The sequence below is a fragment of the Heteronotia binoei genome, chromosome 1, assembly GCF_032191835.1.
Source record: "Heteronotia binoei isolate CCM8104 ecotype False Entrance Well chromosome 1, APGP_CSIRO_Hbin_v1, whole genome shotgun sequence".
In the NCBI taxonomy this organism is placed as follows: Eukaryota; Metazoa; Chordata; class Lepidosauria; order Squamata; family Gekkonidae; genus Heteronotia; species Heteronotia binoei.
This window is the reverse complement of record NC_083223.1, coordinates 120,227,611-120,252,125: the sequence shown is the minus strand read 5'-3', so window position 1 is coordinate 120,252,125 and position 24,515 is coordinate 120,227,611. Positions and strand designations below refer to the sequence as shown.

General features: G+C 41.8%; 1 protein-coding gene across 2 annotated transcripts; it reads left to right on the top strand.

Moving 5' to 3' along the window:
* The first annotated feature begins 1,768 nt into the window (after nucleotides 1-1,768).
* Nucleotides 1,769-23,722, top strand: ALDH8A1 (aldehyde dehydrogenase 8 family member A1). Of its 2 annotated transcripts, none has more exons than XM_060239775.1 (7): nucleotides 1,769-2,019; nucleotides 7,580-7,727; nucleotides 8,436-8,591; nucleotides 17,366-17,515; nucleotides 19,131-19,387; nucleotides 21,995-22,156; nucleotides 23,168-23,722. In XM_060239775.1, exons 1-7 carry the CDS (start codon nucleotides 1,882-1,884, stop codon nucleotides 23,618-23,620), a joined length of 1,464 nt encoding a protein of 487 aa, XP_060095758.1. In that variant the 5' UTR covers nucleotides 1,769-1,881; the 3' UTR covers nucleotides 23,621-23,722. The 2 variants fall into 2 exon arrangements, with proteins under 2 accessions (XP_060095758.1, XP_060095766.1); XM_060239783.1 differs by having other exon boundaries at nucleotides 1,812-2,019; nucleotides 19,143-19,387.
* Nucleotides 23,723-24,515: the final 793 nt, after the last annotated feature.

Sequence of the window (24,515 nt, the reverse complement as noted above, 5' to 3'; positions counted from 1 at the left end):
AATTATGTGTGAGTTTTTTATACCCAACTTTTTTTAGTTGATTAATTCAGTTTCCTTCATGTTCTTGTACTATATTCTACAAAGATAGAATTCTAGCTTGCTACTTCCATTTGGTAAGCACACTGTGAATTACATGTAACCCTGTCACTATGGGGCATAGTTTTTGCATGGTATTGATATCAAGATTTGTTCCTTTGGTATAGTTTTGAGTGTTAGCCTCTTGTTTTTATGCAGTATTTGTGTAAATGTGTGGTTGGTTTGGTGCAGTATATAATGCAAAGCGCTCTGCAACATTGGGAGATCTGCATGTACTTGTTAACAGTGATAGGAAACCACAGAAAAGGTGAGATGACACTTAGGAGCCTGAGTGCCTACATCCATATACTTGTACTGACAAGACAATGTGCATACCTGGAAATCCAGCAAGACCACCACAAAAATGGCAGAAGCGTGGCAGCATTCAGAGTTGCAGTGTAAGGAAATACAGACATGTTATGCAAGTACCACTCAGTGGTAGATTATGAGAGCTGGACCTTAAAAGATCCCAAGTGTGTTTCAGCCAGCAACAATAACTCTGCAGATGGCATTTATAGTGTTTGGAGTAGTAAATAGCCAATTATGCACTCAGTAAAATATCTGTGTAGCAAATGACAAGAAGTATAATAAGAATTTTTAAGATTTAATGGTCCAATATACTGGAGCTCCCAAATATCCTATTGCTAAACCTTTCAGTTACTTGAAACAGTTCATTTTTTACATTTACACATTACTTTTGTCCCCAGTGGAGACTCAAAAGTCTTATAATATTCTCCCTTCCTGTTTTATCCTCACAACGACCCTGCAAAGTAGGTTAGGCTGAGTGTGTGTGACTGGCCCAAAGTCACCGTTGACAGGGGGTTTGAACCTGAGTTTCCCAGAACCTGCTTCAGTGCTATAACCACTACACTGTGCTGACTGTCCTGCTTTGCATTACAAGCCATCAATTTCTTTTTTAGAATTAAGTAGTCTGAGCAAGTTATTTGCTGGTAAGTTGCAGTGTGACCTTAAGCAGGGTATTGTCCCTTAAAAGCTCTGACAAATTTTGGAGACTATAGTAAAACTCTAAGAGATTTTTCTGTTGGTATACACACTGCTTTGTGAATGAAATAATTCTATATAGCTTGTTGGAGAGAGGCATTCAGCTGTGAGAGCTCAAATGACAAAAATGTGGCGTAGGGACTTTGCACCAATTTAGATTGTATTGGATCATTTTTGAAAATCTTATAGTCCCTTCTGTTAATGAGTGCAAGAAGTGATCCATTAGGGATGCACATGAAAAAAAAATTCCAACTACTTTATCTGGATAGGAATTATGAAATAATTCTGGACAAGAAACTGAAAACCATTATTTTGTGACTTTGGTAAAATAATGAGACGTAGTGTTAGAATACACAAATGTACAGGTGCTTCATTTATTTGATTGTCTTAGCTGCTTCTAACTTGTATCCAATATAGCCCCCAACAAAATATGGCTACCCTACATACCATCTGGTGTAATCAAGAGCATTTTGCCAAAAGGCATGGAGGGGGAGGGGGGGCGGGTTACAGAACAGACGTAATCATGGAATGAAGCCCCTGGGAGACCTGAAGTTTCCACCAACATATTTTCCAATAAAAAGGCCAGTCCTAATTGTCATTTTTATTGCAGATAAAAATTCCTATGATCAGCTTCACTGAAGGTCCTTTACATAGCCTGTTTGCCACAAATACTAGAAAACCTCCCACACTTGGATCCAGTTAATGAAGTTTTACGAGGAGGGAGGAGTTCCAGCTTACCCATGTCAATAGACAGGTCTGCAAGAAGGTTCCACGAGAGCATTTGGGTAACACAAACTGCTTCCAATGGCCAGCTCAAAAGCTCATCTGGTTTTGGAGAACTATATAGATGGCCAGTTTGTTCCTTGTGCTTCTTTTTTAGATTCCTATGACCCCTCCATAGGAGAAGTGTATTGTAAGGTACCAGATAGTGGCAAAGAAGAGGTGAGTTGCTGCACTGATTAAATTTTACTGCTTGTTAACACGATTACAAGGCAACAATGTTTTGGAAATAGCCATAAAGCATGTTAATTATTGTTTGAAAACCTAAGATTAGCATTCTGTTTCCTCTTAAAATGTTTTAACCATTTTTTTTTTTAAAACAATATTTCAATGGTTTTATGTTTTGTATTAGTCTGGAAAAATTCTTATGGCAAATAGTGGCAATTGTTGTGGCTCCTGGTCTAAAGCCTTAAAATACTGAAACCAAAGTTACCTGTAACTTTGTGAAGGAAAGCCCTGGATCTGCAGTAATGTCCGAGATCTCTAGTCCCCGGATAGACGTGCTCTTGATATTCAAGGTATTTATTATCTTTAGAAACATCCAGCTGAATTGGTGGCAAGCGATATGTTCCCAAGAGGGGCATCGCAGCTGCATCTACTATTCTAGTAGAGTATTTAGTATTTAATCCCATATCAAAGCAAGATGAGAAGGCATGCATTTCCAGATATACTGGAGGCAATTTTGTGCCTAATTTCTTTATTTAAAAAACATCTATTCAAGAGTAATTTCTATTTTAAATCATCTGAACGTAAGTGAGGATGTTTCAAAAACTAGCCACGTAATTTTTGGAACTTCCTCAGTAACCTTTAGCATTAGTTGATCAAATATTTACCAGGCATAGATAAGTGATAGTTGAAGTATAACTAGTTCTACTGAAGTTGTGCTTGTTGCCTGAAGGTTAGCCGCTACATACATACATCTTTAGGGAAACCTGCATTTCAGAGGAACAACAGGCACAAAGGTCTTTGAGCTACTTGATGAAGGAGAAGCCTGAGAGGTCCAGAATCCGTCGCAAGAAAAACAAGTGCAAAGGCCTCCCTTTTGTAGAGAAAGTGAAAGATATTTAAAATGAAAGATGTCTCTCTAACTACAATTCAATTGAGCCATATGATTAGTCTAGCCATAGCAAGTTTTCATAGGAAAAGGATCCTGCTCCTCCTCAGATATGAATGCAAACAGGTTATTCTGTATATAACTATAGAATATTGAGACAGGTGGACAAAAATCACTAAGATTGCATAGCAGTTTCTTTTACTCCACCTACTGCAGGGGTGTCAAACATGTGGCCCGGGGGCTGAATCAGGCCCTCAGAGGGCTCCTATCAGGCCCCCCCAAAATTGGCTGTCATCTGCTTCCTTCTGCATAACAGCTTGCTTTGCAAGGCTTGCTCAATCACACAGGAGCTACAGAGCAAAACCTCTATTTTCTCCATTGGCTGAGACTCCTTCCTTGGCAGTAAGGAGGGAGGGAGAGCTTGCTTTGCCAGGCTCTCTCAGTCGCACAGCACAGCTACTGAACCAAGCCTCTCTTCCTTCTATTGGCTGAGGCTCCTCCGCTTCCTGGGCCCCTGGGGAAGAAAGGAAAGAGCTTTCTTTGCCCAGTTCCCTGGATCCCATGGGAGAGATACAAAGAAAGCACCTTTAAGACCAATGAGTGCTAATGTTTTAATCATGTATTAAGGGTTTTTTAAAACCTAATCTTAAATATATACCTAACACGAATTTGAGCAGACTTCAGAGGATGGTGGAAGACAGGAGGGCCTAGCATGCCTTTGTCCACAGGGTTGCAAAGAGTTGGACTCGACTGTGCAACTGAACAGCAAATCTTAAAACAGGTACACATACGGCCCGGTCCAATAAGGCCCGGCCCGACAAGGTCTCATTTATGTCAGATTTGGCCCTTAAAAGAAATGAGTTTGACACTCCTGACCTACTGTTTTTCAAATAGAACATAAAGGCCAAACACACACACACACACACACACACAACGCTTGCTGACTTTTGTCTGTCAGGTCTTTCCCAATAAGCAGTAGGTTCCTATGATCGTTGCTAAATGTATAATTGCAAAGATTTTTGTCAATATGATCATATGTTGAATCCATTGGTAATTTCCACTGACTGAAAGGATTTGTGGTAGTAGAACAGGGCTTTCTCACCTCCCCTGTCCTGCTGTAGCCTGAGAGAGTCCCAGAAATGCTGCCCCTGGGGTATGAAGGCCCTTCAGGAAAGCATGAGGAGACTCTGGAGGTCTGCAGTGTAAGGGGGGGGGGTCAATTAAATTGCTTCCCCTTCCCCTAGTGGAAATCTAGATCCAGCCGTATGCCATTTATAGCTATTCATGCTTTCTCAAAAGATTCTGGTCCAAAGCAGCTTACAATTGAAAATATTAAGTTGCAGGGAAAAAAGAAATTTTTGTTTTGGTATATGTATCAGTTATATCATTGTTGTTCTAAGTGCATTGTTGCAACTTCTGTTAAAATTAAACAAGGTCTATGCAACCCATTATCCGTTGCTTTCCAGAGCTACCAGAAACATCCCTCAGGTTTTCAGGGAATCTGTGAGTTGCTTCCCAGAGACTGCCAGCTTCTGATTTTTGAAGCTGTGCTTTTTGTTATTTGCTACAAGATTTACTTTCACGAACATCAAGGACATCTTTTCTAGACAAAGAGTGACTAGTCCCCCCGCCCTATCCTCTGGTTGTATGTCTATTTGCTGAATAAGTTTGGTTGCAAGAATGTGTAACCCTAATGTGGAGAGCAGGGCTTTTTTTGTAGAAAAAGCCCAGCAGGAACTCATTTGCATATTAGGCCACACCCTGATATCACCATTGTTTCACACAGGGCTTTTTTAAAAGCAGGAACTCATTTACATGTTAGGCCACACCCCCTGACACCAAGCCAGCCAGAACCATGTTCCTGTGCATTCCTGCTCAAAAAAAGTCCTGGTGGAGAGTCTCCTCCTATTGAAACACTTGAGCACTCTGGTCCTGGATCACAAGCCATGAAGAGCCCCTGCCTACAGCAGTGAAGGACTAAGCCCAGAGAAACCCCTGCATCCATAGTGGTGAGCCCTTCATGGAAGGGTGAGGGTGGAATTCTCCATGAGAATACTATTTCTGGCTCTAATTATTTCATGGGGGGAAAGGCTTTATAGGTGACTGGTAACATATGCCTACTTCTTTTTAAAAATTCTGGCATTTGGGAGCGATTGCTCTTTCTAAAGAGTTGTGTTCCTTACCCCTAACCGGACTTAGTATCCTACCCATGTCTTTGTTTCTTGCTCATTCCTGCTCTGGGTAACTCACCTGCCATTGCCACAGGGAGAGACAAAATTTCCTCTGGAAGCCATGTTCCCTCTAAACTGCAGTTTTCTGAGCAAAAATTCTACTTTGTGAGCTACTGGGATTAAAGCTGTGAGCTACTGGCATGAAAGCTATGAGCTACTACATAAATGATTGCGCTCTGGGATCATCCTTCCTGAGCTAAGACAAAAATGTGTGAGCTGAAGGCTAAAAATCTGTGAGCAAACTCACTCAAACTCAGCTGAGCGGGAACACTGTCTGGAAGTGAGGACTAATCCTGCAAAATGAAATATGTAAATGAGGCTATTTCCCTTAGATATTTGTATTCCAGGTATTTCTAGTGACAGTGCATGCACTCCCCACCTCCCACTGCTCTATGGTCTGTAAATCAGTAGGCCTCCCTGGTCTCGGTACTGGTTCTGAGCAGGTTTCTTCCATTCTCCCAATGTTTCTTGCTCTCCATTCTCATAGGCTTGTATCTGAGGCCACTGGACATCTAATTGGTCCGCCTCCTCTTTCCCATCATTTTTTTGCTGCTTTCTAGCATCAGTGTCTCTTGTCTTGTCTTGGATGTTAACAGGGGAAACAGTTGCCTCACCCCAAGGCAGGGCTTCTTTCTCATTGACTTCCTACTGTAGTAAAGTGGCGACCTCTGCAAAGTGTTAACTAGTGCCTGACATAAGGCTGGTCCTGGCATACAAGCTTCTCTCCAGTAAGAATCTTGTTATTTCCCTTTCAGGATGGCTTTTGAACTATTCTTATAAATTATTATAAAACTTGTGCTGAAATGAAGCTTGTCCTGAGCAGAATGTGAAAAACAGAAGTCTCTTAAGATGTTGTATGATATTTTGGTTGTCTTACTGCCAAAGGGTTTGCCCAGTTATTTCTTGATGTTTAACCTAACATTCTGCAATAAAGAAATGCCTTTTAATATCCTTCTGAAGGTGTCATAATTAAAATAAAGTTGACAGTCCTGTGCGGGGAAGAGGGAATAGCAACTCAACACTGCCACCTAGTGTTGGTGAGAACCAGAAAGGATTGTGAGGCACTCCAAAGGGATCTGTTGAGGCTGAGTGAGTGGGCATCAACGTGGCAGATGAGGTTCAATGTGGCCAAGTGCAAAGTAATGCACATTGGGGCCAAAAATCCTAGCCACAAATACAAGTTGATGGGGTGTGAACTGGCAGTGACTGACCAAGAGAGAGATCTTGGGGTCGTTGTAGATAACTCACTGAAAATGTCAAGACAGTGTGTGATTGCAATAAAAAAGGCCAACATCATGCTGGGAATTATTAGGAAGGGAATTGAAAACAAATCAGCCAGTATCATAATACCCCTGTATAAATCGATGGTGTGGTCTCATTTGGAATACAGTGTACAATTCTGGTCACCGCACCTCAAAAAGGATATTATAGCATTGGAAAGAGTCCAGAAAAGGGCAACTGGGATGATTAAAGGTTTGGAACACTTTCTCTATGAAGAAATGTTAAGACACTCAGGGCTCTTTAGCTTGGAGAAACATCGGCTGCGGGGTGACATGATAGAGGTTTACAAGATTATGCATGGGATGGAGAAAGTAGAGAAAGAAGTACTTTTCTCCCTTTCTCACAATACAAGAACTTGTGGGCATTCAATGAAATTGCTGAGCAGTAGGGTTAGAATGGATAAAAGGAAGTACTTCTTCACTCAAAGGGTGATTAACATGTGGAATTCACTGCCACAGGACATGGTGGAGGCTACAAGCACAGCCAGCTTCAAGAGGGGTTCGGATAAAAATATGGAGCAGAGGTCCATCAGTGGCTATTAGCCACAGCATATTATTGGAACTGTCTGGGGCAGTGATGCTCTGTATTCTTGGTGTTTGGGGGGGGGGCAAAGTGGAAGGGCTTCTAGCCCCACTTGTGAACCTCCTTTTTTGGGGGGGCCACTATGTGACACAGAGTGTTGGACTGGATGGGCCATTGCCCTGATCCAACATGGCCTCTCTTATGTTCTTTTTATTATACTGCCTAGGTTTGCCGTAGCTGTCCTCCCAATGAGCAAACGTCTTTTAATTTCATGGCTACAGTCACCATCTGCAGGAATGTGATGTCTGTCACTACTTCCATGTCTTCCCCTTCTATTTGCCAAGGAGTGATGGGGCCATATGCCATGATCTTAGTTTTTTTGATGTTGCGTTTCAAGCCTACTTTTGTGCTCTCCTCTTTCACCCTCAACAAGAGATTCTTTAGGTCTTCTTCACTTTCTGCCATTAGAGTAATGTCATCTGTATATCTGAGGTTGTTGATGTTTTTCCCGGCAATCTTAATTCCAGTTTGTGCTTTATCCAGGCCAGCATTCCATGTGATGTACTCTACATATAAATTAAATAAGTGGTGCTTTAACACCACATTAACTGTATTAGTTAATTGTCTTTTCAAGGTGGAGGCTGCAGTCAGAGCTGCCCAAAATGCCTTCCCAGGGTGGTCTGCCAAAAGTCCTCAAGACAGGTCAAAAATAATGAGCAAGTTGGCAGACCTCATTGAAGAAGATCTGGAGTCCTTTGCACAAGCAGAATCGAAAGATCAAGGTAAAGGCAAAAGACTGTCTTGGGCAGTGGTGAACAGAACTAAACACTTTGGCTTGGATATTGGCCGTGTGACCTAGGATGCAAAATAAGTGAGGAAATCAGACTAAATTGTTGAAGTACTGAAGCTCAGTACAACAATTGCTCATCTTGATTTCTCAGATTAAGAGCTGATTAGAGGTCTACCAATGTCTCTGGAGACAAATGTGGCTTGGTATGGCAGCCATTAAGGTAGATTGGAGGGGGTAGATGGAGTATAGAATGAAGTAAGTGAAGGGAATGGCAGGCAAAGTGAGTGAAGGGAATGGCAGGCAAAGTTTTTTAAAGGGGTCTAAAGTGTTTCTTAGAGATGCTTTAAAGAATGGGAAGTTACAGAGGTAAGCAGTTGCCAGTAACCAAAGCACAAACCATGCAATGATTTATGCCAGTGCACTAAAATGTTTGTGCCCAGCGCCCCTAGTTCCTACACCCATAACCTTGGGCAGCTATTACTTTCTGTTTGTTCTTTGACCTGGTTATTGAATATTTTAGACCACCCCCTCCCCCTTTTCTGTGTAATATCTGCAAGAACTGTGCCATTATCTTTGTTCATTTGTAAGAAAACTTTAAAATGTCATTCAAGAGTTAGAATTTTTGATAACTTGTACCTACCCAAAGTATTGTAATAATCATTGTAAGAGTTCAGTGATGCTTGCCAAATGTCTGTTTCAGGGAAAACGATTACATTTGCTAGAATGGTGGACATCCCCCGAGCAATATACAACTTCCGTTTTTTTTCATCTTCCATTCTTCACCAGACAACAGAGAGTACACAGATGGACTATATGGATTGCATGCATTACACTGCAAGAACACCAGTGGGAATTGGTAAGGTCTTTCCAAGATCATTTAGTTTATTAGGGGACAGAATTAATATCTACTTGGGAGGATATTTTATTTAGATAGACTGAAGTTTCCTTTTTATTGCTATTGAGTTGAATTGAATTTCAGTTTAGCATTGTAAGGCACTCCAGAACTATGACTACTACTACTATTTTGCCATCAAGTTGCAGCCATGGGGTTTTCAAGGCAAGAGATGTTCAGAGATGGTTTGCCACTGCCTCTGTGTCACATTCCTGGTATTCCTTGGAGGTCTCCCATCCAAGTACTTGCCAAGGCCAACCCTGCTTAGCTTCTGAGATCTGACAAGATCAGGCTAGCCTGGGCTATCCAGGCTAGAGAAGTGAAGAATAGCAATAACCCTACAGTGATGGCTGTAAGTTACTAAAAAGCTTGCCTAAAATTTTCATTGACCTTGATTTCTTTCTAATATTGAAAATGTTTAATTTGGCCATTGCTGCAAGATCTCATCGTTTTTCAAATCACTGTTGTCTAGGCCACAATTCAAAATTTCCATTGTCTGTCCAGAAAGTTTATGCACTGGTGACTAGTTTATGTTCTGGTGCCAAGCCACATATCAGCATCTGAGATGCAACATCCAATGATGCTTCAGCTGCTATTAAAGTGTTTAATTAAATAGCTGTCCATTTGTAGTCTTTCAATAATGCCCTCAAATTGCTCCCTAGAGTAGTAGACTCCCTTTGCCTAAGGAAGAATTTGCCTATGACTATAATAACATCAATTCCAGTCATCACTAAATATTTCAGATAAGCTCACAAAATAACAAGTAGACAGCGTTCCGATACATAGCTGGACATCTCACAGAATAGTGATAGAAAGTGCTGACAAGTCATAGCTGAATTATGGTGACTCCATAGAACAGGGATGTCAAACATGTGACCCGGGGGCTGAATTAGGCCCCCAGAGGGCTCCTATCAGGCCCCCAAGCAACTGGTTGTCATCTGCTTTCTTTTCTCTCTCTGCACTTCCTTCTGCATAACTGCTTGCTTGGCCAGGCTTGCTCAATTGCACAGGAGCTACAGAGAAAAGCCTCTATTTTCTCCATTGGCTGAGGTTGCTCCCTTGGGGAGGAAGGGGGGGCAGACCTTGCTTTGCCAGGCTCTCTCAATCACACAGAAGAGCTACTGAGCCAAGCCTCTCTTCCTTCTTCTGGCTGAGGCTCCCTCCCTCCTGGTCCCCTGGAGAGGGAGGGAAAGAGCTAGAGCTTCCTTTGGCCAGTTCCCTGGATCCCACAGGAGAAATACAAAGAAAGTACCTTTTAAGACCAATGACTGCTAATGTTTTAAGCATGTTTTATTTTACATTTTTACAGAAGTATTTAATTGCGTTTGTCTGTGTCCCTTATAAAGTTTATGTCTCTGCTACCTAATCTTAAATAGGTACACACATGGCCGGACCCAACATGGCCCAGCCTGACCAGGTCTCATTTATGTCAGATCCGGCCCTCATAACAAATGAGTGACATCTCTGCCATAGAGTTTTCAAGGCAAGAGACATTCAGAGATGGTTTGCAATCACCTCCCTCTGTGTAGTGACCCTAGACTTCCTTGGTGGTCTCCCATCCAAGAGAGACCCTGCTTAGCTTCCAAAATCTGAAGAGATCAGGCTAGCCTGGGTTATCCAGGTCATCTCACAGAAATGAATATAATTTCCTTCTTATTTTTTTAATTACTGGCAATTAGACACACCATAAACAATCACATACTTTACCTATAAAACTCAATTGCTGTTTAGGGAATTCCACAATGCACCACTAGGTGTCATGGTGTGCTTTAAAATACAAAGTCAAGTCTTTGTCATGCAAGGTTTGAGAAGGTACCTTCATGATCTTTAACAACAGTAGTTTAATCTTTGTGGCTTCTGTGCAGGTACACATGCGACTGGGGTCAAGGGGTATTCAATTTTTCTCTGCCCCAGAGTCCAAAAAATGTCTCAAAGGGATATTTAATATTTTCCCACCTATTATACTTCCAGTTCTACAATGGAGTTTTTCTTTAGATTTTAGTCCTTGCAAAAGTGATGTATAAATCTTTTGAACCCATGGCCGTTGCTGACTTGTCTTTTGTCTTTTGTCTTGTGCAAAACTGCCTTTCTGGTAGTGATCACTTCTGCTAGGAGGGTGAGTGAACTACAGGTTCTGCTCTGCAACCCTCCTTTTATTAAATTCCACTTAGTCAAGGTAGTTCTCAGACCTAGTGCAGCATTTTTTCTCAAAGTGGTCTTGCAATTCCACCTCAATCAGGATATTACACTTCCACCCCCAATGTCATTATGACAACAAACACTATACACACTAGATGCAAGGAGGACATTCTTTAAAAAACAAAACAAAACACAAGAGTTCAGGAGAGACAGAAACATATTCATATGCTTCAGAGGACCAAATAAAGGGAGAGCTGCATCATCACAGTCTCTCTCACTGGGTGGTCTCTGCAATAAGAACAGCATATTCTTGTAGGCTGAGGGCGTTTTCGCACTGACCTTAATCGGTAGCGACGTCCCTCTTCACCGTGCAGGATCTGCGCGGAAGAGCGGCAAAGTCCCGCGGCTTTTGCAGCGCAAATGGAAACCGCCAAAACCCAGTTTCCATTTGTGCCGCAAAAGCCACGGGACTTTGCGGCTCTTCCGGGTGCTCCGCAGCAATTGGTGCGAAATCCACGCAGATCCTGCGCGGTGAAGAGGGACGTCGCTGCCGATTAAGGTCAGTGCGAAAACGCCCTAAGACTCTTTGTCCTGTACTCCTGAAAGCTCACTTGACAAAGGCCCAGGCATCTTTGGCAACCTTCTGTCCTAAACTCGCCCTGGAGGATGTCTGCAAGGCAGTGATGTGGTCCACTCCTTCTGTGTTCACCAAACACTATTCAATGGATATGGACTCCAGAGGTGAAACTGCAGTGGGAAAAGCAGTGTTGCAAGCAATTTTCTGGTGATCAGCCCACACTCTCCTCCTAGGGCAGGTGAGCTTGCTATTCTCCCATGTAGGACTACACAGAAGCCACAAAGATGAAAACAGGGTTCACTTACCTGTGACTGCTGTTCATTGAGTGGTCTTTTGTGCAGGCACACACCCCTCTCTCCTTTCCCTGCTGTGGGCAGTGAAGTGAACTGAGGGAGTGCTTGCTCTGCATCTGTCATGTGACTCTTTGGGCAGAAAAAGGGATCTCTACAGCCAGAAGGGAGGGGGGAGTACTCCAGATCCTAGAAGCTTCTTCAGCAAAGCTTGGAAGGTCCTCTCCATGGTTGGCTTGCAATCATGCAATCCCATGTATGCTTGCACAAAAGACCCCTAAATGAACATCAGTAAGTGCAACCCTGTTTTATTCCAGCAATAAAGCACTTGACCTCTCTACATGAACACTCCCTGCCTGGGTCCAGTTGTACTGGCTCTTTTCAAATCTTGATTCTGTTTTATTTTGCTGCTTCAGACTACCAGCTACCTATCCAACTGGATCTCCCCCCCACCCTCCAGTTAGAACAACCAGCAAGGGGGGTGTCAGTAGTAATGTGTAAGTTTACTGAGAAACAGGTCAAGTATTGAAAGTTTTCATAAGCAAAAATGAATCCAGTAATAGTCGAGTTCCTTTCAGAGTGCATTCTAGGTACACCCACTGATTATGCAGAGGGGTGAAGGTGGCAAGTTCTTTCCTCACCCTATGTGAGTTCATTGGAATGCATGGAGAGACTTTCATATTATGATAATTTTCCAGACTGATTTAGCAGCAAATTCACCAGTAATACTTTTCCTTAGTCTACTGTCAATTGACAAGGGTAGCCAGATGATATGATCTCCTTACAGATGTTATTTATTGCAGCTTATTAGAATTTGACTAACAGGAGACACTGATGCAGGGGTTTGATTATATTTGGTAATTATGTTCACAATATTTAATGCCTCTAAATATCTTCTTTTCCTCTGGACATACAAAATTCATAAAATGTTTTAAAATTCTGTAATATAGCAATCATTTGGTACATGCAAGAAAAGTTAACATGTTTTTGAAAATGTTCTGCTCACTCATGGTTTCTAAAATTACCACTGTTGAAAGCAAATTAAAATGGTAATTCAATATACTGACAAGGTTGTCTGTCCAAGTGAAAAAAGTCATCTCAGAACTTACCTTCTACAGATAGCATTACTTGCTGCTTCACATGATTTTTCATCACAGCATCTTTTCTGCTTTCTCTTTATTATTTCTTCATAGTTTTCAGTCGAACCTCTCCTGGCAGTTCATGTAGGTTTTTGCATTCTCTCTATTCCCCTGGCCTGGGGCAAACAGCAATGGCAGAGGTGGGTAGGTGGGTAACTGATCAGGAAAATGGCACAGAAAAAAACTGTTAACAGCTCGTCCTGGCTCTGTTGCTCTGAAGACTTTGATAGCCTCTCCTCTGCAGCTGAATTTCAGTGAAAACAGAGCAAAAGGTCAGATCTGTTATTTGGCCCCAACATATTATTTGTCTATTTCTAGCTGAACACTATACCATAGCAAATACACAAACTGTTTTGGGGGTGAATCCTGAGTAGGCTTCCTGCAATGGAAGAGTTACTTCAACTTGAGAAAGGCTTTAAATTTGAGCCAAAAGAAAAGGCGAGGAATATATAAATAAATGAACTTTGCTGAGTGGAGTGGTAGGATAGGATCTATCATAGTATTAAGGAGATTGCTTCAACCACACTGAATTACCATTTTTAGAGTATTCCTATGCATTGTTATGATCTTTTGCTTAACAAGCAGTTGCACATTTCTTGTTCATGATTTACCAACAATACAATTATCATTGAGAAAAACTTTAAAAGCTGTGATACATCTTCAAAAATACAAATCATCTTCAAAAATACAAAACTATCAAGAAGAGATCCCACATGAGCCAGTTTGGTGTAGTGGTTAAGTGTGCGGACTCTTATCTGGGAGAACCGGGTTTGATTCCCCACTCCTCCACTTGCACCTGCTAGCATGGCCTTGGGTCAGCCATAGCTCTGGCAGAGGTTGTCCTTGAAAGGGCAGCTGCTGTGAGAGCCCTCTCAAGCCCCACCCACCTCACAGGGTGTTTGTTGTGGGGGAGGAAGGTAAAGGAGATTGTGAGCCGCTCTGAGACTCTTCGGAGTGGAGGGCGGGATATAAATCCAATATCTTCTTCTTCTTCTTCTTCTTCTTCTTCTTCTTCTTCTTCTTCTTCTTCTATTCAAGTTATCTGCAGAACCAAAGCACGGCATGAGTTGATTTATTTTATTATTTATTTCCCGCCATCAAGTCACAGTTGACTTATGGTCAGGCCTCAGATTAGGGTTGCCAAGTCCAATTTAAGAAATATCTGGGGATTTTGGGGGTGGAGCCAGGAGACATTAGGGGTGGAGCCAAGAGCAAGGCTGTGACAAGCATAATTGAACTCCAAAGGGAGTTCTGGCCATCACATTTAAAGGGAGGGCACACCTTTTCAATGCCTTTCTTCCATAGGAAATAATGAAGGATAGGGGCACCTTCTTTCGGGGTTCATAGAATTGGACCCCCTGGTCCAATCTTTTTGAAACTTGGGGGATATTTTGGGGAGAGGCACTAGATGCTATACTGAAAATTTGGTGCCTCTACCTCAAAAAACAGCCCCCCCCAGAGCCCCAGATACCCGCAGATCAATTCTCCATTATTTTCTATGGGAATAAATCTCCCTAGGGAATAAAAGAGTTCCCAGCAGACATTTCCCTCCCTTCCCCCCGCTTTCTGACAACCCTGAAGTGGGGGGAGGGCCTCTAAACTGGGAAATCCCCTGCCCCCACCTGGGGATTGGCAACCCTACCTCAGATTGAGCGGGAGCTCACAGGAGCACAGCTCCTGAATCTTTCTGACAGTTCTACCTCCTTCTTCCCACCTTGTCCATTGAATAGTAGGTACAGCTGCATAACAATCCCTTGAATAGTAGGTACAGCTGCATAACAATTCCTGGATGAGCTCTACCACCTATTTTTCTACAAAACAATCCCTGTTTATGGTGACCCCATAAGGTTATCAAAGCAAGAGATGGTCAGAGATGGTTTGTCATTGCCTGCCTCTGCGTATTATTGATCTCACTTCCTCAGGTAAAATTGCTATGAATTTTGCTATAGTGGTTTGCTTCAAAGTAGGATCTGGATGATCAGGTTGGAATTCCCCTCTTGCCAAGAAAACTTGCTGGGTGACCTTGGACAAGTCTCTTACAGGGTTGCTGTGTGGATAAAATGGAGGAGGAGAGAAGAACAATATAAATTGCTTTGGGTTCCCATTGGGGAAAGAGTTGTGTTTAAATGAAGTAAATAAATACAATATTTTAGTTGATAGACTTTTATATATAAAATTCATATACTATTCCCAAACAGAATTAAATGTTCCACTAATCCTAGGAGGTTATTACAAGAATCACCATTTTCCCCACTTTTCTCTCTAAAGAACAATCTTTCACATAATTGTTAGAGCAATTAGTGATGTAGTGGTTAGTGTTGGACTGGCACTGGGGATATCAGGGTTCACATCCCCACTTAGCCATGATGGATACTAGATGATGTGGGGCCACTCACTCTCAGTCTAATTTACCTTGTCTAGAGGCCAAACTGCAGAAGTTCATTTTTAACAAGTTGGGTCTTGTTTTCCAAGTTTTTTTGAGTAAATAGTGCATGGGTGGGGCACGAATTCTCTCAAGTGCCACAGGCCCTAGTTGAACTGTGCCCCTACAGACTTTAAAGTAATGTTCCTCACAGTGGACATGCGAGCCAGGTCTGGACCTAACTTGTTTTTTAAGAAGGTCTTGCATAGTTTAATCCTAAGGATTCAGAAAAATCCGTGTCGAAGTATCAAAGAAGAGGAAAATATATGTGACATTATTCATTACTGAATTGTCTGACTTTTCCTTTAATGTGAACACACAGCTACAGGAAGAGTCACTTCGACTGGGGCACTGGGAGGAAGGATAACCCTTTATCTTCCCTTCCATTTTCTTGTTAGAAATTAGAGGCTGCAACCTGTTGTTAACCACAGAAGGGAAAGAAGCTGGGTACATTACATGCATTTTCATTTGCTTCCTGCTGCTGCTAATGGTAATTGTTGTGGGAGGAGATAGATCTAGGTGGGCAGCCAGAACAAATTTTGAGTCCAGTGGCACCTTTAAGACCAACAAAAGTTTGTTTAAAGTATGAGCTTTTTTGTGCATGCCCACTTCCTCAGATACATACCTCAGAAAAATGGATGTAATCGAGGAAGTGTGCCTGCACGTGAAAGCTCATACCTTGAATAAACTTTTGTTGATCTTAAAGGTGCCACTGGACTCAAAATTTGTTCTAGAGGGGAAGACATATCTATCGGGCAAATGGCACAAGGGGAAGAGCTTGCTCCTCTGGAAGATACATTGTTTTTCCATATCATTTGCCGCTTTGACTTTCAGGCTATCAGCAAGGAAGTTAAGAACATAAGAGAAGCCATATTGGATCAGGCCAATGGCCCATCCAACACTGTATCACACAGTGGCCAAAATACACACACACACACACACACAAATACTGTGGCTAATAGCCACTGATGGACCTCTGCTCCATATTTATAAAAACATAAGAGAAGCCAGTTAGCACTTTCATAGGTTTTTAAAAATATTGTTTCAGTTTTATTCAGAAAAATATAATGTACAATGACTCAGTTTCATTATTTTCATGTTTATATTTCTAATAATGCAAATATTGGAAGCAAAATCCAGTTTTTGACATGTTGTTTTTACTAATGTACTAGCTGAAATTTATCCAGAATATACACCCTCCAACACAAGTTCAAAACTAGAGTAAAGCTTTACAAGCAAAAATCAGCTATAAGCCCTCTTAATTGCAGTTGTCCCACATTCCCAGCAGAGAAGATCCAGAAGTCTGTAAGCAAACTTTAAATCAATCACTATTGCCTGCATTGTTAACAAAATGAATTGGGGTGGGAGGAGAAGTGGAGTAAAGGAATGCCTTATTTCTGGATAGCCCAGGCTAGCCCAATCTCGTCAGATCTCAGAAGCTAAGGCTGGTATTTGGTTGAGAGACCTCCAAGGAATACCAGGGTCTTGGCATGGAGGAAGGCAATGGGAAACCACCTCTGAATGCCTTGTGCCTTGAAAACCCTATCTGATTCCTGTGAATCAACTGAGCCTTTATGGCAAAAAAAACAAAAAAAGGCAGTTATAGTGGGATCTGTAGGGTAAAGTGCTGGGCTTGGAATTGGGTTCAGATCCCCCAGTTAGGATCAAACCTCATGCAGTAAGACAGGTCTGTGATTATTTTGTTTCCCTTTTAAAAATTAGAGGCACAGGTGGCTCCAATTTTTTGGTAGAACATTGTCTTGGGGAGTGCACATGTATTTTATTCTTTCATCTAAGTTGCAGCTCTCCAGAGAGAAAATTCCTTCCTCCTTTGAGAGTGATTTTTTCACACGAAATATCTTAATGCTAATCATAATAAACCACGCTGTAAGTGATTAAGGAAATAAATTATGCCCATTTCACAAAAGTATATATGCATGGAAAGTCTATATAAATGAATATTTCCGAGGTAGGGTAGCAGTTTAGTATGGTTCCTTGTCTGTAGCTATCATTGGGATACAGAGTAAAGAAAAGCAACAGAAGTGTTTCTTCCAGAAAGTGTGAATCTCTTTTGGCTGGATGTCAGGGGAATCTGAACTTTGGGCCAATACTCCTTGTCTGAACAAACTTGCTGAACGTTTTGGGCCTGCTTCATTTCCTTCCTTCTTCAGCTGGCTTAATTAGTCCTTGGAATCTGCCACTTTACTTGCTGACATGGAAAATTGCCCCAGCTCTCATGTGTGGAAACACTGTCATCGCCAAGCCCAGTGAAATGACATCGGTCACTGCTTGGATGATGTGCAAGCTTCTAGACAAAGCAGGTAACCCTGAAATGAAAAGGCGGACAAATCTTTGCATGGGGATATTGTATATTTTAATGCAAAACAATCTGTTAAAATGTGACAATGGAACAATATTTAAACTGCTGGCAAATTACCACAACCCTTCTTGGGCCCTGAGTGTCTCCCAGCCTCCAGTAATGGAGCTGCTGTCATCTCCAGGGCCATTAAGGCACCCCACTGTTGCCAAGATCTCCGGCAGCCCAGTGCAGCCCCCAGCTTTGCCCCACCACAGCTTCTCTCCCCCATCACCACTTCCCCATCACAGCTTTTAGCACCTGCTGCTGGGTCAGTTTCCCCACCAATCAATGCAGCTACTGCAAGCTTGCTGCGGCTTCCCCCCATCTACACAACTACTCTTGCTTATAGACCTGGCTTCCTCTCTCCTCCCCCCAGCACTACTGCTGCTGTGTGCAATCACAATCAAGGGAAGAAGATCCTTGACGCCTCCAACTTTTATTCCCCTCCATTGTTGCTGCTGGGCCCAGGTCCCCACCCCCCAATGACCATGCTGGAGAGTGTTGCACAACTCCCAGGTCTTCTAAGGCTCTTTCCCCCTTAAAGGGTGGGAAGCCCTGCATGGCTCTGGCTCACTGAGACTAATAAGGTTCCTCCCAATCAATGGCAGTGAGCCCCGTGTGGCTTCCATCTGCTAGGCTTGCTAAGGCTTTTCCTCCCTGCTGTCAATGGTGGCAGTGAGGCCTATGTGGCTCCCAGCCACCAGGTTCACAGTTGCTTCTTCCCCACAGTAATGATGCTGGTGAACCCTGCACTGCTTCTGGCCCCTAAAGGATCCCACCTCACCCCCACCCCCCATTAGCAACTATGGTGGCAACATTTCTTTTCCTGTTACTGATGACAATGCGTGCAATAGAAGTAAGCATGTTACTTCTACTTTACTTATAAACTCCCTTGTATTTTTTTTTAAAATCAGATTTTTCTGCAAGCCTAGGAACTCCCTGGATTGCAGAAATATCTGTATAGCCTCCACACAGCCCCAGTCTGCATATTTAGCTATCTGCTGATGACAGCCACAGGTGGCTAATAGTATATAGATGTAACCAATGTTTATTAAGGTGGGGTAGCCATGTTGATCTAAAGCAGAAGAACAAAGTTTGAGTCCAGTGGCACCTTTAAGACCAACAATGTTTTATTCACAATATAAGCTTTCATGTATCTGACAAAGTGTGCTTGCACACAAAAGCTCAAACTGTGCTTATTAGTTAGTTGGTATTACTTTACAGGAAGACGTTGCCTTATTTAGAGATTGCAGAGGTTACCTTAAGAGTGCTTACATCTTTCTACTTTAAAGCTGTCTGTATCACACCTTTCCCCCATCACCACCTGCTTCTGTCATCCTTGATCAGTTCCCAACATGATTGCCCCATTTGCCTCATCACTCCATGACAGTAATGAGATAAATCTTTCCTACCCCAGATCTAGGACATTGACTTTAACACTCAACAATGGAATGGTGTCAGACTCTGAGGAGGTGGGCCTTCTTCCTTCGGGTTACTCTGCCAGGGAATGAAACTGCTCCTTCTTTCCTAGGACCAGATGCTGTTTCCTTAACATTTTCTATATTTGTGATTATAAGGATTCCCTCCAGGTGTTGTGAACATTATATTTGGGCATGGCTCCAAAGCTGGGGATGCTCTAGTCTCCCATCCTAAGGTGCCACTGATTTCCTTCACTGGAAGCACACTTACTGGTCAGCGCATCATTGAAAGGAGTGCTCCATTTTGCAAGAAGCTCTCATTGGAGCTTGGAGGCAAGAATCCAGCCATCATATTTGAGGATGCCAGTTTGGATGAATGCATTCTTGACACTGTAAGATCTAGCTTTGCTAATCAGGTATGTGGCAATGGGCAACTCCCAGTTTAAGACTTTGATTGTGAAGCTGAAGTATGTGAAAGGTAGTTTTATAAGGCAGGATTGGCTCAAAGTCCATCCAACATGGTGTCGACTTAATGTGGATACTGTTTAGTAAGTGATTTGGTGTTTGGTTCTTTCTGAGATTTCTCAGTGTTCAGAGAATTCTCCTCAGTCCATAATATATGCGTGCTGGCAACCTCTCTTATATATGTGCCAGTATTGCCTTATGCATGGTTATACTACATCTTCTATATTGTGATTCAGTTGCTATATTAGCACTGTGCATCTGAAATACTTGTTGAGTCCTCTAGTAACTTTTATGAGGCACTGGGAGTCCATTTTATTTGTCAGAGCTTTTAATGTAATATAGACCACAGGTATCTTTTGCAGGGAGGGGGGAGTTATTTTGAGTTTAATTTATTCTACATATTTTAAATTGTGTTTTGTGACCTGCTGTGACGAAAGGTGAGACAGAAATATTTTAATAAATAAAAGCCCTTCCCCATATCTTGTCTCCTTGCTCTGGTATTTAGAGGTTTACTGTCTCTGTGTCTAGAGATTCCCTTTAGACAACTTGGCTATCCTCCATTAATTCATCTTAATATCCCATTTCAAGCTAGTCTATGCTAGTGGCCATCACTACATCCAGAGATATTGAATCTCACAACTTAATTACTCTATGAGTGAAGAAGCACTCTGAACTGCAAATGAAATAGGGCCTTGGATCCTGAATTTTGTTTCTGTTTGTGTTCTTTTTTATCCAGGGTGGAGCAGTCCTCTTCTTTGGAGCACATTTCCTCCAGTGCTAGGCATTTAACAGCTCCTTGGAGCACATTGGTCATGCGTTCCTGCTCAAAAAAAGCCCATAAGTAGAAGTGCAAACAAGGGAAGCACTTTAGCAGCTGAGGACTGTCTCTGTAATGCATGAAGAATACAAATGAAAATAAGGCATAGGATCCAAATTAAGGTCTCAAAGTTACACAAGCTTTAGAATGTGTAATTAAGGATCCAAAGTTACAAGCTTTAGAATTTGTCATGGCTGAAGAACTGATTACTTCATTTCAGTTGCATGAGCAAGCTTTTGTAAATTGTCTGAAAGCAGCAGTCATCCAATTTTTGGATCAGGAAACGTCACCAAGGTGTTCTGTAAATGACATTGTGATTTCGTGCAGCTCATGTTTTATGAAACCTTCAACAAGAGTAGATACCCCTTCTTTACTTGTGCCTAGCAGCTCCCTGTAGCCACCTGGCCTCCTGATATATAGGCCATGCATATGCAGAAGTTAGGCATTATGAGTCTTTAGAGAACTTAAAGGGTAGTAATGGCACTCATTAGTTCACTGGCCAAATTTTATGTGCTAGTTTCAAACGGACTAATGGTGACATCTCTCTTCAGTTGGTTATGCAGCAAATGCAATTCTCAAGTGGGTGATCATACCCAGTTTCTGAAGAACAACAATTGTCACAACTCTTCAGTATTCAGCCATTGTTTTGGAGTTCCAGCACAACAGCTTTCAATTTGTCACGCTCCAATAATGTCCCTTCTCATCACTGTAGGGTTACACCTTTTCTGTCTTTGGGTTATGTTTCAAACATGTGTTGCATCACTTCATACACCATTACTTCCCATTCATTGCCTTGCAAGCAACTGCCTCAACTGTTCTTGTTGAAAACGTTGTTCATGGTGATGGGATGTTTGGTCTGTGGTGCCTGTTTCATGTGAGATGGCAGTCATCACATGATGGACTTCTTTGTGTGGAGCAGTTGATGGGGGATGAAGAGGAAACTTTGTAAGATAAATGAGGAGACTAAGGCAAAACCTAAGATCTTATGAGGAAATTGTTAGGATTTTCCAAGCCATGTGCATACTGTTACTTTGGATGCTGGAGGGGTATTTGCAGTGTGAAGTGCTTCTGCTTCCTTACCCTTCTTCTCATAAATGCCTTCTCAGATTTCTCATTCCTTTAGCAAATAAGGGAATTGAGAATTCACACTTACCTGAATTATTTTTCTACATACTGTAATCTGCCTTGAGTCAACGACAAAGATTGGTTATACATGACTTAAAGAAAAGGAGAGCCTTGTTTGGCACCAGGCAGTAAGGCATTTGAGATGTGAATCTGATGGAGTAATTTTACATTTTACCTCAGGGCTTTTTTAGTAGAAGAAGCCCAGCAGGAACTCATTTGCATATTAGGCCACACCTCCTGATATAACCATTGTTTCACAAAGGGATTTTTCGTAGAAAAAGCCCAGCAGGAACTCATTTGCATATTAGGCCACACCCCTGATGCCAAGCCAGCTGGAACATCGTTTCTGTACATTCCTGATAAAAAAGCCATGTCTTACCTTATCCCAACTCTATTACTTGCTCACTTTCCCCCAACTCTTAGTTCTTGCCCTTGCTTTCTTTCTGCTCGTGAGATCTGAGAGAAATACTTCTCTCTGTGAGAATCAATAAAGTTTTCAATCAAGTTATGCTTTCACACTACTGTGTTCCATGAGTTGGTAGGAATAGTTCTGGCAATTTTCAGTAATAATCATCCATAACACTGTGATCTCTGCTTCTTTTTTTCACTCTCTCAGGGTGAAATATGTCTGTGCACAAGCAGAATCTTTGTTCAGCGGACCATTTACTCAGAGTTTTTGAAAAGGTTTGTGGAGGCTGTCAAAAAGTGGAAGGTTGGAAGCCCTTTGGATCCTACAACTGATGTTGGAGCACTGATAAGTAAAGAACATTTAGCAAAGGTAAAAACAAACCACTTGCGCTCAAATACCATTACATGGGACAGCAATTCTAAACCGGTAGCTCTGTTAGTCTATAACAGCTGAAAATTAATGAAAAAGGTATTTTGACTTCTTAAAGACTAGTGAATTTATTATGGTGTATACTCTTATGCCATAGAGTACCCACTTCATCAGGTACATGCAATGTATGCTCAATTCATGAAATATATATACATGGGAGTGACAATTTTTTTTTTAAAAAAAATAGGGCCCGTACAGCAATGTGCTGAAGTTGGCCATGCTATAATAAATGATGTGCCATAATAATTCCTTGAAAGCTTGTGCCATAATAAATCTATTAATAATTATGCTGCCATAAAACTCTTTTAAAAAATCATGCGGAGCTGTTAATCATTGGGCCTCTTTGCCAGCAGGTTAAAAAAAACCCCTAGAACATAGGCAGAAGGTTTTTTCAAATTACAGCCATAGTTTGCCTGGTATAAGGGATAGGACTTCATAAGTTAGAACAGAAATATTAGAACATAAGTAGAACCTGCTAGATCATACCAGTGGTTCATCTAGTCCAGCATCTTGGATCACACAGTAAACAAGCAGTTTTCCTGGGCCAAACAAGTAGGACACAGGGGCCAAGGCATTTTCCTCACATTGCATCCTATGCTAGTATGCTTTAACATATTTGAACCCTGTGGTATCTGTTAAAACTGGGCACTGCAATGTACATTTGGCACAAGTGACAAGAAGCTTAAATTAGAAATGCTGGTTTTTCACCTTGCCTTTCAAATATATTGTCAGTTGAGTAGGAAAAAAGATTTCAAGTTCTCAACTACTAGCATCACATTTTTAGGGGCCTAAGATTTTTCTTGCAGTGATTAATATTCATTCTCAAGATTTTTTAAGTATCTGTAATCTCTAGAAATACTGTAACTGGACAATAGTTCCATGTATGCCTATATATCTGGTATGACAATCAGAAATGGGCCTTTCTAAAGAATACCTTTTTGTTCCTTTTAGGTAAAGAATTATATCAAAAAAGCTCAGGAAGAAGGAGCTAAGATCCTGTGTGGTGAGGGAAAGGATCTCTTGGTTCTTCATCCTAGAAATCAGAATGGTTATTTCATGCTTCCAACAGTCATTGCTGAAATTGAAGATAACTCATGTTGCATGCAAGATGAGATCTTTGGTCCTGTGACCTGTGTCACTGTGTTTGACTCTGAAGAGGAAGTAATTATGAGAGCTAATGGGGTCAAATATGGCCTGGCAGCCACTGTCTGGTCAAGTAACGTGGGGCGCGTACATCGTGTTGCTAAGAGACTCCAGTGTGGATTGGTGTGGACCAACTGTTGGCTTATCAGGGATTTAAATTTGCCCTTTGGTGGCACAAAAGACTCAGGTATAGGTAGAGAGGGGGCAAAGGACTCCTATGAATTTTTCACAGAATCAAAAACAATTACTATAAAACACTGAAATGTACCAATGGAAACATTTTATCTCATCACAGATAAGCATTTAGATGTGCTGCAACATATCTGTAGATATGACATTATTAAATGCCCTTGTTTTTTGGAATACATTGCTTATTTGTTTGGAGAATTTATATTTCACTTTTCGTGGTCAGAGCCCTCCTCAATGTGACTAACAAAAGTGGCTACATTGCAAATCAAGCAGATAGTTTAATTGCACACATAAGAGAGAGAGAGGCTGAGGAGCTGGATCTTGCTCAGCTCTTGATGGCAGCTGGTATTCCCTTGTCTGAGTCTTGGCCAGTTAGTTGCCTGTCTTCCTTCCTGTGAAAAAGAGAAACTTGCATGATAACAGCAGTGGATCCTATCCCTAATGCTCAGGGATGTGAATGACAATTTCAATTGCTTCCCCACACCACTGTGCTCTCCCTCTCAGCTTCTATTCCCCTGAATTGTGCATATAGCTGGTCTGCTCCTTGAAATGTGTTTGAAAGTTAAGAGCATGAGAAACACAACACAGAAAACAAGGGGTGCCCAAGTCTACTTGTTCTGTATATTAGGATGAAAGCATCTTACCATATAACTTTTTCTTGTGTGTGTGTGTGTGTGTGTGTTTTTTTTTTTGGGGGGGGTCGGTTGTGGCCCCATACTGCTTCAGTTTATTCCCTGATTTCTGCATACATTTTTGTGCCTTTAGTTTTCACTTCAGTATTTTGTCCCCCCACTCCCCTGTTTCTTTTGAGACCTCTTTTACCTGATCTTCCCCCCCTGAAAGCCACTTTTGATATGTCTTTTTCCTTGTGCATAATGTTTCACTCATTTCTTTGTCCCACCCACTGCCATGTGCCTCCAGCCCACTTTTTGTCATCATCTTCAAATCAGTCCCCACTGAAGAAAAG